This window comes from Rhyacophila brunnea, unplaced genomic scaffold (assembly GCF_057557595.1).
Source record: "Rhyacophila brunnea isolate RB1 unplaced genomic scaffold, BYU_Rbru_1.0 scaffold_23, whole genome shotgun sequence".
In the NCBI taxonomy this organism is placed as follows: Eukaryota; Metazoa; Arthropoda; class Insecta; order Trichoptera; family Rhyacophilidae; genus Rhyacophila; species Rhyacophila brunnea.
Genome location: NW_028232893.1, coordinates 5,665,386 through 5,680,683, shown reverse-complemented (window position 1 = coordinate 5,680,683; position 15,298 = coordinate 5,665,386). Strand labels below are relative to the sequence as shown.

Below are 15,298 nucleotides of genomic sequence, written 5' to 3'. Positions count from 1 at the left end.
TCATCTTCGGATAATAATATATCTAGTGGAGTGACGTTAATGTTCAATGTCGACAGGCATGCTTTTGGTAATCCGGCTTTTTTTTGTAGAAAAGAGTTTTGTTTGTACTTTTGAAGTCTGCTGTTTTATTATAATGAACTCTAAAATTACGAATATCAGCATGATATGATACCCAGGGTCACCTTCATCTACTTCTAACCATTGTAAACGTATTGGATGGAGTAATAAAAAATACATCCATTCACTTTAAGTAAACAAATTAATCTGTTGTGGAGATGTGCGAATTAGCGCCCAGCGTTGCAAACGTCAGTGTTACGAGCATGATAGCATTATGACTTGAATTCGAGTGCGAGAGGTATGACGTTATGATCATGCGCAGAACATAGTTTACAAGCGGTTTTCACACTTGGATTCAAACATGTAGGTACATTAACAGAATGTTTTTAACAATTTTCACATTTGACCGGATATTTTGTCTGTTATATCCAAAGTCCGTTATATTGAGGTTCTACTACATATCGCACCGTCAGTGTAAAACCAAGGCATCTGCAAATTTTTCAATTTCGAGATTAAATGCAAAACAACTGCAAAAGTCGTAAACTTGATAATGTAAAAGTGAAGTAACTGAAAGAACATGCAATATCGTCTCTGTTCTGGCAGAACACACTGAGAATACTAGTTTTGAATAATTTGACTTTGAAGTGTTAAAATGTTTGAAATGGTTTATCATGTGAGTTTATTAAGTAATCGTAAAAAGGATCACTATAAAATAAAGACTGTTTATTTATTAAGAAGGTTTCCAGACGGTAAAGTTTGAAATAAGGAACATTTTGATATAACTAACTCAATATGTCATTTTTTCAAATTAGTGTCTTCTGCCAGAACAGTGACGATATAATGTAGATATAAACTAAATATTATGTTTTTTTTAGAAACTCTATTTGTCCTAACAAAATGAAGACTTCAAACCCTAATATATCCAAAATATGTCTTTTGCACTTACCTTGGTTTTACACTCACGGTGCGATATATTTATGACACACATTGTGTTTAGTGTGTAATTAGGATGTTAGGTGAAAACATTCAAATTGGATATGTTACCTATGAAAACAACAATGTTTTATACAGAGCAGTTACATATTTTAATCTTTTGTCACGCATAAATTCGTATGTGGTGATATGAAAACTGCTTCTAATTAATTTTTTATTTAAATGTCTCTTGTACTCATTTAATCCTCGACATATGAACTATTTATTACAACACCGCAATTTACATGGTGATTTTTGAAAAATGCTTCTGTGTTTATCGCACCATAGATGTCAGTGGGGATGGGTGGAGGTAGGCTGTGGAGATCCAACATAAATAGGGCACACTAAACTTTGTCAGTCATATTTATTTGTTTTCACTGAACTGCAGTTGGTGTCGGTTAGTTTTTTAAATTCAATTAAGCCGTGTCTCTCAAACCTCTACTCTGTGGAGGCCCATATGATCCTATTAGGATCGGACATGGTCGGAAAAAACAAACCGTAATAGTTTAGATATGCTGTGGTTATCCGACAAAAATAGTGCACACCAAACTTTGTCAGGCATACTTATTTCTTCATTACAATTTCCAGATGGTGTTGGTTAGTTTTTAAAATTCAATTAAACCCTGCCAACCGAACCATAATAGATAAAAAATATTATTCTATCTATAAAATATCTAAAATGATGTATGATTTATTGGCATAACTTTACATTGACCTGACAAAGTTTAGTGTGCACTATTTACATTGGATATCCACAGCCTACCTCCACCATTCGTCGCTGATAGATATCCATGATTGGTACACAATGAAAAATAATTAAAAACAGTCTGCAGAAAGGAATAAATGAAATAATAAAAAAAAAACACTTCGAGTATGTTTTAAAAATCACCTGTATTTGGACATTTAATATTCTACAAGTAATCAAAAATTAAAAATAAATTTGTTATACGTATTCAAATTCTTATAAATACTTCCATTGTGAATCTTTTCACATTGTTTATGGATTAATCAAGGACAATGAGGGGGGATTTTTACATTTTTTTTTTCAAAAATGGCTCCTACGTAAAATCAAAAACCATTAGCGACAAATAGATTTTAGTTCATCTTAGGCCAAGTTAACAATATAACAATTTCAAAATAAAATTTACAAACATATCTTGTCACCTTTTACAGTACCTATTAGTAAAATAATTTTATTTAAATATTTATGTTGTGATGTATAAAAAAGTAAAAATTACCAATACATAATTATTATTCAAACAAAATGGGCTCATTGAAAACGTTGATCTTATAATAGTTTTCTGGAAATTTCAATTGACAAATGAAATCAAACGCAACCATCTTATTACAATTAATAAATAAGTTATTTGCGTCATGATAATGTAACGCATTAAGTCACATAGTGCTATAAGGAACTAACGACCGATTTGAGAATAATGACATATTGTGAAGTTATCATACAAGCATATAAAAAAAGAAAATAATGTAACATTATATCAAAATCATTTGTCAGAATGTGTAGTGTATTTTACATATGATTTTATAACACAAACTTTACCTCTCAAATTGTAGTTAGTTCCTTTTGCATTTTAACACGCATAAACCAATAATCAAAATGACTTAAATGTTATTTATTTAGTCAAAAAAATTAGATCTTTTTTGGTCTACATTATATGACACTGAAAAATAGCTCCGTTTTAATTTTCATTTGCCAACGAGATATTACATAATCCTTAAATGTATTTGTTAAAAGTAAAACACAAATAGTAGACATAATAGAATGGTTGAAGAAAAAAACGTTTTATATAAAAATAATGTTCATCGAGATATAAGATGGCAAAAGGGCGTACGCCCTCATTTGAAAATGTTTTTGAATCGACTGCTTCTCTAAAATGACTTCCAAGACACTACATAATATTTGATGGACTATACATTCTGCAGTCTAATTGGATTAGTTTTATTATGTTGGCAGTACTGAAAAGATCGGAATATTGTTTAATAAATATATAATATAATGAAATTATACCACTTAGTTAAGAGTTATTTTTAAATTACACTACACATATAAAAGATCATTGTGAATTAATTATAATTAACAACCACTATTTATCCACTGCCGGATAAAGCCTCTCACAAGCTTATTTTAAATTTAACGATATATTACAACCGTCAACTATAAAATAGATTCCTCAAAACCGATATAGGAAATATTTGAATCCATGTGATATTTGTATTATTCTTTTAAAATTACTCTGAAGTTGGATGTTAAGTAAATTAAGTATAACCTTTTCAATACTGCCAATATAAAGAAAATCAATTATCGTATCATCACAGCGCACTGTTGTGATTAAAGATTGTTTTTGCATGCCACAAACCAAATTTGGAGTAATCAATTGAAAGGACCTAACTCACAATGTGGCTCAGTTCAAATCAAATTCTTACCACTTTATATAGTTAGGCCTCGTTGGCACTCCAACTGATTCTTTTCATACGTGGAAATTATTCTACAATAGGATTTTCAAGATAAAAAATATATACTTATGAGATGAAGACTTGAAAATCTGGGTTGAAAATAATATCTACATTTACAATGTCAAGAAGCAATGATTGGTCAAAATGATTGTGCAAAAAAGTTCTAACCCACATGATAAGATCAATTCATAAAATAATCACACGTACCACAATAAAAAGCAGTGAAGTATAATGAAGGAGAAACTTTGAACAACGGATGGAATAATTAATTATACATCAGTTTAAATTTGTGGGTTAAGACCTTTTTACGTAAACAGTTGGGACACAATATTGACAACAGTGCACTATGAATGTTACATACAATGGCAGAATAATAATAAAACATAAAAAAGGGAAACAGAAAAAAAAAACTGATGATTTTTGTCACATTGAAGAAGAAAAAGTCTTCACACACGCACTAAGGATCTGACCGACGTTTCGGGCTGACCCCTTTGGCAGACAATGGCGGTGGTGAAGTAGATTGGCGGGTTAGCGATGTCGGTCTTGAGGTTTGGGACACTTCATCATCACCGTGATCACAACTTGCTTTCAACTGGTGACGGGGCAACGTTGCGTTCGGAGGCGCGTGACGTGACGCAAATGAAAGAAAGAAGAGGAAAAAAAGTGAGTGATTTGATTCCCAGGATATTAAAACGAATTTACGCTTTTTTACGGTGATCTACTGCAAATTGCCAACAGAGTACCTACTATAAAACACGGCGCACGAAAGGGTTAAGTCCAATTAAGGTTACTGTGATTTATGTCTATTTGGAACCGTATGCTGGGCAAGAATTATTTTATATAAATAAATTTATCAGAATTAATTGGAATACAATTCCTAGTTATTACATATTATTAGTCAAACTGTTAAAATATTTAGAATGATGGCACTTAACACATTTGTGCGCTATAAAATTAAGTAGTTATACTGAAATTATTATTAATGTCAGTCAGATAAGACATTTTGCAGTAGATTACTTCATGTGATTATCGCTGGACTCCTACATTCTATATTCTCTCACTCAACTCGGAAAACTTTAAAATGGCAATTGGTGCCTTTTGGCATCAGTACTTACACACACCCAATTGAAACAATATCCAAACTGGTGAATTAAAAAAAATATAGAATGCATTAATTTGCTCGATAAGTAAGCAAGTTTAATTGCAGATAAAATGATAAATATTTTAATTTTCAAATTAAATAAGAAATACACACGGGCATATAAGAAAAAAACGAATAGGCTGCAAGGTGTTTAAAATATTTCTTCACACAAAAAAAAATCAAGTCAGATATTCTGAATTATTGTATATTTGTTTTCCTACTGTATATGCACTATTTTAAATAATATGTACTAATTGAGGATACAGTCACTTTGCACAACAAGGCCCAAGTGACATTTGAGTTTTCAGTAATGTGAAGTTGTGACATAATAATTATCGAAATGGTACAACATAAAATTAAAACAAAACAGATGTTATAAAAATAACACAATAAAATTATAAACAAAAAAAGCACTTGAGAATATGACGAAAATGATTAATTATAAAAATTATATAACAAAAATAAATTATAGAGTAGAACCTCGATTATCTGGATGATTTGGAGATGAAGGGGCAGTCTGGATAATTGAAAAACTAAAAAGTAATCGTGAATATGTACAATAAATCTTTGTTTATGTCTACGATCGTTGGTGTGCCAACACTATATTAATTGTGAGTCAAGTCCTCGGGAATCTCGTACAAATTTGAGAGAATTATTACGTTTTTAAAATAACTATGATTCTTCGAAATTCTAATAAGACGCACCGAAGGTGGAAAAGTTTGTCTTTTGATTTGGCATATCATACAATTATGGTTACAAGTTAGTTCTTTACTTGTTCGGTACCCTGGTTTTGATTGTGTCAATTTCATCAGGTCTTATCAGCTTTATAGATATGTACTCTTCATATTCCTTTTCCTCAAGGTTTCTGTAAAAGCATTTGTTGAAGAAATGTCGGTAGAGAAGTGTTTATTCCTCACGGCAATGTGTTATTTTCGCATTTTCTTTTCGATTGAAAGAATGAAAATATGTAAATATAAATCGATCTAGAGATAATATCCACTTCGAAGACGATAGTCAAATCTAATTCTAAACATTACCAACAGATAAGTTATTAGATGTAGCAGTGGCACATATACACTACTCATTAGTCCCCTGCGCGACTAAATCTTTAGTTTTGGTTATAAAATTATCCAGTTGCTTTTTCTCAAATAAAATCGTTTTTTTGGTGCACTCCGGATGATCGAAAATCCGGATAATCGGTGTCCCGATAATCGAGGTTCTACTGTAATTGTAAATTGACGATTATGAAAAAAAGCATAGTAAAATATACAGACATTGGATTAATTGTGAAGAATTGTTAGAAACGAAAAAAAAGCAATGAAAATAATGCATAATTTATTTTATAGAATTGTATACAACTGAGATCTATATTAATTCAGAATACAGGTGGGTACTACATAAAATTATTAAGAGCTCCAAATAGACGCAAGAAAATTAATGTTATGATAGGATGTATCTGTTTGGAGCTATCGAAGTTATTACACGGAGAAAACTACATGATGCAAATAACATGTCATGTTTTCACTGAGAATTAATTCTTGAAAATGCGTTTGAAAAAGGGCCTAAGTGACAATTTGCAATTTTACAAGAGAATAATAATTTTAAATTGGAATATTATTGTTTTTTTTGGTAAACTTCATTATTTTATAACTCTTGCTGACACTCTAATTTCCACAATTTAGATTTGGCATCCTCACAATGGACCGAGTAAAGATGACATGTATATCGAACAGATTATTTTTACTCGATCCATAGTGTTATGTTGATTGAATTCCGCTATCAAAAACACACATTCTCAGTGAAAACAGACAGTCTTTCGATATTGCGTATTCAAGCTTATTCGCGGTTGATTTGTTTCAAAATTAAATATAATATTTGCGTCAAACTAAAGCGACGGCTATTCAATATGTAATTCACTATTTCTGCCTATTTAGAGGTATGTAATATTTTAAATAAAAAAATAAGTGACTTTCAAAAATAAATTCTACTTTTACGTCCAATAAAATTGTACTTGCATAGGTTTTATAAGATAAAATAATGAAAACTATTCATATTTATTTCTTGAATATCCGCCAATCGCCGATCATCGGATTGGCTAAAAATCCAAGACTAACACAACTGTATTTATTGATAACACTAACAATAAGCGTGATGGAATAGAAAAGAATCCTAAAAATCGAAGAAAGAAAAATTGATTCATACATTTTTTTTCTCATTAATCCGTCACCTCGATGCACACTAGAAACGTTAAAGCTAAGATTTCCTACTTAAGAAATTAGAAAATTAGAAAAAAAATTAACTAATTCGATTGCTTCAACGACACGTTTGAAATTCAAAATAAATATAATCATCCTTACAAAAAAAAAAGGTATATAATCGACCGTGATAATATAATAGTTATGGTGTTTGAAATAACCCATGGCAAAGTTCAAATATTTACAAAAGTGTTTACCATGACATTTAAAATTAAGGGTATTGATTTCTTTACAATTCTTAAAACGGCACAAGGTTGTAAGTGACGTTTTTGACAAAAACGAGAGATGACGCAAAAAGGTACTAATAGAACAATGATTTATAGTATCGACGGGTCAGAATGAATGTTTATTTTAGATTGATTCTATGTTGATATCAGATTTACCAGTTATCAATAGATCCCTTTGACACCAGACTTTCAAATTGCCAATAAGAAAGACCCATTCGACACTAGGCTTTAAGTTGCCAACCAGATAGATTCTTATGACTCTGGGAATCATCAGAACAGTTACATACCATACACCATTTTTGCGGTTCACGTTTCAATAATATAGTTAGCAATACACCCAAGAGTACTTTTCCTAAATATGAAATGAATTCATTATACACTGGATGGTGAAAAGTCAGAAGTTTAGCCGACCCGGATTACCAGAAAAAAATAAAGATTGATGAAATGATCAAATTATTTATAATGTTGTTAAGAACAGGGTCGTGCGATTATTTATAACACGCCGTGAGAGACGTATCACGGTATGCCATATTAGTAGATAGTACCTTTTGAATTCTAGAAAAGATCTTCTAGGTATGTACGGAAACTTGCAAAAATTTTATAATAACTAAAATTAAATCATTATTTCTACGAGATTTTGCTTGTTCCAAGACATTCTTCATTAGTTGAAGTGGTGATTAATTTCAATATTTGCCATCTCACATTTTTTATCTAATCTTAACGGAAACCAAGCTTATCACCATATAATTTTTAATGTCCTATTACCGACAATATTAATCCAACTCGAAATGAATAAAATTAAAGTAACCAAAGATGTTTGATCAAGACAGCAAAAGGAATTCATACAAACTTTATACATTACAACAATTAACCACAATTCCAGATCAATTGTATTTGTCTAAGATGCACGGTGGATATAAAAGTTAATATTCAAAAGTAGAATCAAAATGGTGGCATAATCTACTAATATTATATTATTTGCGATTGTTATTGATTTTTCATCTAAATAATGATGGCTTATTGTATAAAACACTCCATTCGGGCTTAAAATTCGCATACTCGTACCGTAATACTCTCTCACAGCGCAACGGAAAAAACTTTCAAACGCAATGATAATAATAATATGATACACACACAATAAAATAAGTATATATATATGAATGTATATATAACTGTTAGAGTACTCTATTTTAGACTGACGGATGTAAGCTGAATGTGATTGGTTAGCTTTACTTCTTCTTGTTCTTGAGGGTGGCTCCGCGGGGCGGCGTGACGGGCCGGTTGGGGTTGAGTTGCACATACGGCAGGTGGCGTTTGTCCGCCGGCTTCAGGATCTGGAACGAGCACATCAGCGTGTCGTCCACTGACATCATGGCACCTGAAACGCGCCAAAGACTTCATCATGTAGAATCAAACAATTTTAAATAATCAGGCAGGAGACTATCAAACTATTTTGTATTGTGATGATCAGAGCTGCTGGAACTATTAAAAATTTTACAGGTTCGCTTCCTTAAAATCAAAAATAAAAATTATTATCATCCCGGTTCTTTAAAAAACCCGTACACTTACGTACTTAAACGTACATACACCATGGATACATATTTTATTTTTATTACAAACCTCAAAAAGGTATTTAGGCTATATTTTCTAAAGATTATTCTTTCGATACTCCGGGCTATTTCGGGCCTCCACATAGTGAGGTTTGTATTAACAGATTTTGTTTTCATGAGAAATGGATGTCAGCCATTTGCTCAACCTATTAAGTCCATGACTCATACACAAATTGAAAAACAATGTGTACTTGCCAGATCCAGGATTCGAACCTGGGACCCACGATGCTTAAGCCGCGTGGCCATCGTGGGAGTAATATTTACATCACAATCTGTATGTTTATTTGATAAGACAAAAAATAATAGATAAAAAAAAGACTACTACGTAACACCATGGACGGCGACAATTTGGATGGATTCCGGTTTAAAGTTCTCAATACATATTTTGAGTCAAGAGTTGAAGTCCCAGTTCAAAAATAAATTATTTGTTAATAATAAGTCAGTAATGTTACCGGCATTGTCGAACTCCCCACAGTAGTTTGGTGCGGAGAAGAGTGTGACGAGCTGTCGCTTTGCGAAGAACTCGTAGCCGTCCTCCACCACCTGATGCGCCCGGCAGATCAGGTCAAAGTCATGCTTGTTCAGGAACTTGCCCACAATCTACGGTACAACACACAAGAGATGTAAAAATTTATAAACATTGTTTTTATTCTTTTCAACGGATTCAGTGTTTGCTTGGTGATAATTCATCGTATTGGTATATATATATAGTGATACGTCTGTAGGATGAGGCCCCGAGCCGACATCTGTTTATTAGGAGGATGCGGTGTATGGCGGGTCCAGGAGTCATATTATGTCTAGCGGAGAATGGTGATTATTGAAGATAGGTACAGCAAAGTTTAAATATAATTATTCTGTATTTATGAAGGTAAAGGTGCGAGAGTTAAAATCAATTGACCCATTCAACTCCAACTGACGGAGTGCTCTTCGGGGCATATTTAGCTAGGTGGCGTGTGATAGCAGGTATCTACCGCCTGCCTACTCGTAAACGGTTCACAACACTCGGGTAAGTAAATTTTTGTTACAATTCTTAAAGCTAATTTTCACGTCAAACACAAAGCTTAGACGAATTTTTAACTAAATAGAAAAAAGTTAACTCCAGCAGGGCTATTCTAACATATCACTTAACTCCCAAATCCAAAAAAAAGTGATAAATATGATAATATGACAAATTCAGGCAGTTAGTTATTACAGAAGTTACTGTCAGGCATGATGTTTTTAAACAGTGCCAAGACTGCGATAACAAGGTGTCAAAATGTCGTTAAATAGTACTGCAAAATATTTTTAACACGTCATACTTGATTCCAAATGCATCCGATAAGAATTTCAATATAATAAAAAAGTACAATAGGAAATTCTAAGTGGATGCATGCATGTTTGTGGAATTGCTCTCACTGATATTTTGGAGCAATAAAAATAACAGAAACGTGTTACCATGTTAATTCTTAAGAATAGCCCTGCTGGTTATGAGATGGTCAGAAACTGGTTCCGACTTACTCCCCGAAGGGTGAGGGGTGGAGAGTTAATTTAGTCAATATGTAGCTTCAATCACAAGGTTTATATTCTTGTCTCTTGTGTCTTCCTCCGAAGCCGTGTCCAATGCTGTAAGTTTAGTTCTCAAGTCGACTTATTCATGATGGATGACTAACCTCGATTCCAAAGGTAAAACTGACACCGCGGTCATTCTCTCCCCATCCCATCGTGTCTTTGTCGGGGTCTGACCATAAGAGATCGCATAAGAGACCCTGGTCGGGAACGTCTGTGGGTCTCATGATACGTCTGATCTGCTCCATAGACTGGAGGTCAGGTGACAGTCCACCGTGACAGCAGAAGATCTTTTCGTCAACTGGAAGAAAGAAGAAAAATGCATATTAGAATATTTCATTTTGTTCATTATATCCGTTCCTTTCATATTTACTGGCCGCCATGACATTGTGGAAAAGTAATAGGGTTTTAAAAAAAATGTGCAGGAATGTTGTAAATTTCATAGAGAAACGATTGATGTAAAACATATTGCGAAAAATTGGCGTTTAGAATTGAATAGACAATATTGAGTGGAATGTATCAATATCCAAAGCGATTTGGAACAGTTAATAGTTTGCAATTACCAATGGCAGGTTAGTTCTGCAGCATTGGAGAATAAATAACTGATGTTTCCAAGACACACATCAGGAACACACTACCAAGAATGGCAGAGTTGGAAAAAATATGTAGCCAAATTATAGATCTCTATTGACTGCTGACCGTTTTGAATGGGACTGTCCCGGTTTTAGGTAGTCTATCCCGTTGTCCTCAAAGAGGGTTTGGGGATGCTGAAATGTCCCATTTTCAGAAAGAGAATTAAAAAAAAAAAAAAAAGGGCACGAAAAATAAAAAAAAATCGGTAGAAAAGCACCGACAGAAAGGGTCTTTTCACTTATTTAAGAAAAACACAGTTGCAAGTGACAGTTCTGAAAGCAATGTTAATAATTATCTAATGACCTATCAAAGTAAATTTTAAGGCTATACAAAAATCGGTAGAAAAGCACCAACAGAAAGGGTCTTTTCTCTTATTTAAGAAAAACACAGTGGCAAGTCACAGTTCTGAAAGCAATGTTAATAATTATCTAATGACCTATCAAAGTAAATTTTAAGGCTATACCTCAGCTGAGGCATGGTCTAAAAAGATCGTGACTAGGCGATGCGCGGATTGCGGGTCCAAATGACGCAAGCCGAACGAAATATAATTTGTCATAAAAGTTCAACATGCGTCCATTTTATGTTGTGTATTATTATATTCGTAATAATAATAGTATATTCATTGACATGTTTTCTTTCTTAAGTACATACGTAAAGTTTTTTAGTCATCTTTACACGATTTAGGAATATTTTCATCCGACGCCATGACAAAACGAATCGACATGCAGACACCTCGACTATCGCTCTCCGAATGGCAACGCGGCCGTAATTTCGTTCCACATACAGTTGAAAATTATTTGCCGTTTCACTTATGTACGCTCTTAAGAAGTCCTGTCAAGAATTTCATTCTTATTTGAAATCAAAACCAAATATACTTTGTTCTTCAGAAAAATATAAGACCAAATAAATTATTTATTTTCATGTGTTCTTTTCATTCATAAATAAAAACAATGAAGAAATAATAAGCATTTTCTTGAATACACACTACCTATTACTTATCTAAAAATTAGTAATGTCCCATTTTGAGGAAAAAATAAATGGTCACATTAAGTATGCCTAAACATAGAATCAAACAAAGATGTGGAACCACCGATTTTGGTTGAAATATTATTAAAACAAGAACCACTGTTTCATTTGTGAGGCATAATACAGCCGTCGAACTGAGGTCGCCATTTTAATCAACTACATCGAAATCGAGAGCCTGGCAAAAAAGTTAAACCAACATTAAAACATAAAAAAAAAACAAATTCAGTCAAGTGCTTTCCTTGTGGAGTGACTCATTTTCGCGTCCACTAAGGAAGTTGTTAGTCACTCGACTGGCGCTGTGGGAAATTTTCAGTTCGCGATAATGATTTTTATAAAACAATGGAGTTAAGTTGAAGGACCCGAAGATACGGAGAGAAAATTAATTTCGGCCGCCGAAAGAGATCGCGAATATCAATTAATTCTGCCGAAATTGCAAAAAAAAAACAAAAATGCCAACAAGACACCAGTGAAAAATAATAATAAATAATTACAAGATAAAAAGAACTTTTTAAATACTTACGTGTTTAAATATTCTGTTGAATCATATAAACTTGACTTGACTAGCTTAAACGATCAAAAAAATTGTACTTGATAGAAATACTGAATAATTGATTTCCATAGTAACGCACGTATATATTAATATTAATAATTTAGTTGCTAGGACTCACTTAGCAACCAATAATAGTTTTACTTTTAATGGATTTCTTCCGAAATAACTTTTCATACAAAACAGAATTAACTGAAAATGAATTCAATTCTACTTAAACATTGCTAAAAGTATTAAAAGAATGCATTGGCATCGTGTTCTGATATATTCTAAAAGTTTCAAATGTCTAACTAGTCGGGAAGTTAGTTAAAAATCGATTGCAAGATTTGTACTGGATAAACAACCACCGGACAAATAAGAATACGAGCTAATAAAAACGTTGTAAAAAAGAAAAATATTACATTTGAAGTAATTTAATATGTACATAATCGCGGTTATTATTTTGCCCTTTATCCCTTATTCTTGAGATAAAAATAGGGGTTTGTTTCAGCCTTGAGACATTGAGAAAAAGGCTTTTGATGGGAACTTGGGAACTACAGTAACTTTTGAGAGAGGCTGTCAGAATAAAGAATTACCTACGGAGATTATATTATTATTGGTTGCTAAGCAAATACACAAAATCAATGAGATCGCGGTATGAATACACTCACGAACTATCCAATATGAATAATCATTTCACTATTATAACATGGATCATGGGTCTGTTTATACATTTTTAAAAATATACGTAAATAATACTATATACATGCATAATAGATATGAAAAAAAAAACAGCATTTGAATAAGTTCTGATGTGGCTGCTACTGACAGGGTAAAGGTGTATTACTAATAACCCCTTGGCACGTGCATGGATTTACTGCTGACAATACGCATTATCGTGGCAACAACACGAAAATGCACGTGTAAACACACATTATCACGCAAGTTGCAAGATTGGCAAAATGCATGAATGAATTTTCACGCAATAGTTAGAACTTACATGACGTATGCGCAGTAGAACAATAGTGAATAGTGGCGAACTGCCGGAAAAAATATGAACTACACCGCGCAGAGCATTTTGACTTTTACCTATCAAATAGCACATAAAGCAACTAATGAATAAAGCAGTGGATTGGGTATACAAACACTCCAAAGAAGGAAATTTAGGAGAGATTCTGCAACAAAATGGATAATAAAAATCAAATTAGGATTGTGCAATGGAATGCCGGAAGTATGAAGCAAAAAAAAGAATGGAATTGGAAAGTTCTTTAGCAGAATAGGAGTGAGGATCTGAGCGACGGATCCCCTTCAAGAAGAGAAGAGGCGATATGACAGCAAGTCGCAGTCAAAGCCTAGGTAAAAAAAAAAAATGACAATAGTCTTGCTTACGCTTGAAGAATGCTATTGGCGAGACAGTTACTTGTAAACAGTTATTATAGCGATAGTTTAATTTACACATTTTCGGTGCCAGTAAATCCATACACGTGTACAGGCGCTATAATTGTTATACTGAAGTTAAAGTCCCTCCACCAAACCCGCCCCGTACCACCCTCGGTCTTCGAGAGTATCACGGGAAAGTATCACTATAATTGTTATACTGTCAGAAAGAAGAGCGCAAAAATGCTGAGAAACCCTGATATAAAAATGCATACGTAAATGACGAATAATTATTTCGCTATAAGGGCCACGGATCCGTTAATAAGTTGTTCTTCAGTGAAACGTCAAATAATTTTCGACAGTAGGTGCGACGAAATTTCTCACTCGTCGTCAATCGGAGACCGACGGTGGAGGTGTGCGCGCGTCAATTTGTTTTGTCATGGCGTCGGATGAAAATATTCTTAAATCGTGTAAAGATGACTAAAAAACTTTACGTATGTACTTAAAAAAGAAATCATGCCAATGAATATCAATAAACATAACATTACATGGACGCATGTTGGATTTTTATTACAAATTATATTTCGTTCGGCAAGCGTCATTTGCACAATCCGCGCATCGCCTAGCCACGATCTTTAACCATGCCTCAGCTGAAGTATAGCCTTAATAAGACGTATCAGTATGTCAATGTGACATTTTATTGTGGATATGCGGGTCTATTCTATGCTTATCGACCGCTAAAGTGATAAAGTGAAAAATATTATCAAACTTAGGGTAGGTTTGTATCAAAATATTAGCACGTATTGTAACAATTACACGAAGCCGGTTTTTATTGTTGCAATAAGTGCTATATTTTAACAGCACCTATCTTGCTGCTGTTAAAATATCGCACTTATTGCAACAATAAAAACCGGCTACGTGTAATTGTTACAATAAGTGCTAATATTTTGATACAAACCTACCCTAAGTTTGATACTATTTATCAATTTAGTGTTCGATAAGTATAGAATAGACCCAATGAAGTGTATAAACACGGTACTGATTAAAAATCAATAATCAAATTGCTATCATTAAAAATTCCTTTGTAATGAACGATAGAGGGATACTCACGGCCGTGACCCATTGACTTACGCCCATTGCCGAGACCGCACTAACATAATATCGGTAGGCGCTTTCAACCGACTGCTCAATGAAGGTGTCCTAACCTCTGGGATAATACTTCAGCCCAGGGATGGCGAACCCTTTTGAGAAGTGTGTCAAATTTTGTACATTATTTTTTTAGTACTAGCTCGAGAGTCCACTAAAGTCACATATTTCATAATCATCATCATCAGCCGGGGTCAATCCACTGCTGGATGAAGGCCTCCTCAAGCTTCTTCCAACTCTCTCGGTCCTGTGTCGTTCGCTGCCACGTATTTCCGCCAAACTTTACCAGTTCGTCAATCCAGCGGCTTTTA

At 33.4% G+C, this 15,298-nt stretch overlaps 1 protein-coding gene across 2 annotated transcripts in view; it reads right to left on the bottom strand.

The window, feature by feature from the left end:
* Positions 1 to 1,901: 1,901 nt before the first annotated feature.
* The window catches only part of LOC147069365 (serine/threonine-protein phosphatase alpha-2 isoform), a 129,666-nt gene continuing 116,269 nt past the window's right edge, over positions 1,902 to 15,298 (bottom strand). The window contains exons 5-8 of one of the 2 annotated variants that reach the window (XM_085950766.1): positions 10,384 to 10,580; positions 9,187 to 9,334; positions 8,325 to 8,502; positions 1,902 to 4,093 (exon numbers count right to left, since the gene is read on the bottom strand). In XM_085950766.1, coding sequence (XP_085806892.1) covers positions 8,354 to 8,502; positions 9,187 to 9,334; positions 10,384 to 10,580 — 494 coding nt within the window. In that variant the 3' untranslated portion in view covers positions 1,902 to 4,093; positions 8,325 to 8,353. The remainder of the gene's footprint in view (positions 4,094 to 8,324; positions 8,503 to 9,186; positions 9,335 to 10,383; positions 10,581 to 15,298) is intronic. The other variant, XM_085950765.1, reaches the window with a different exon arrangement.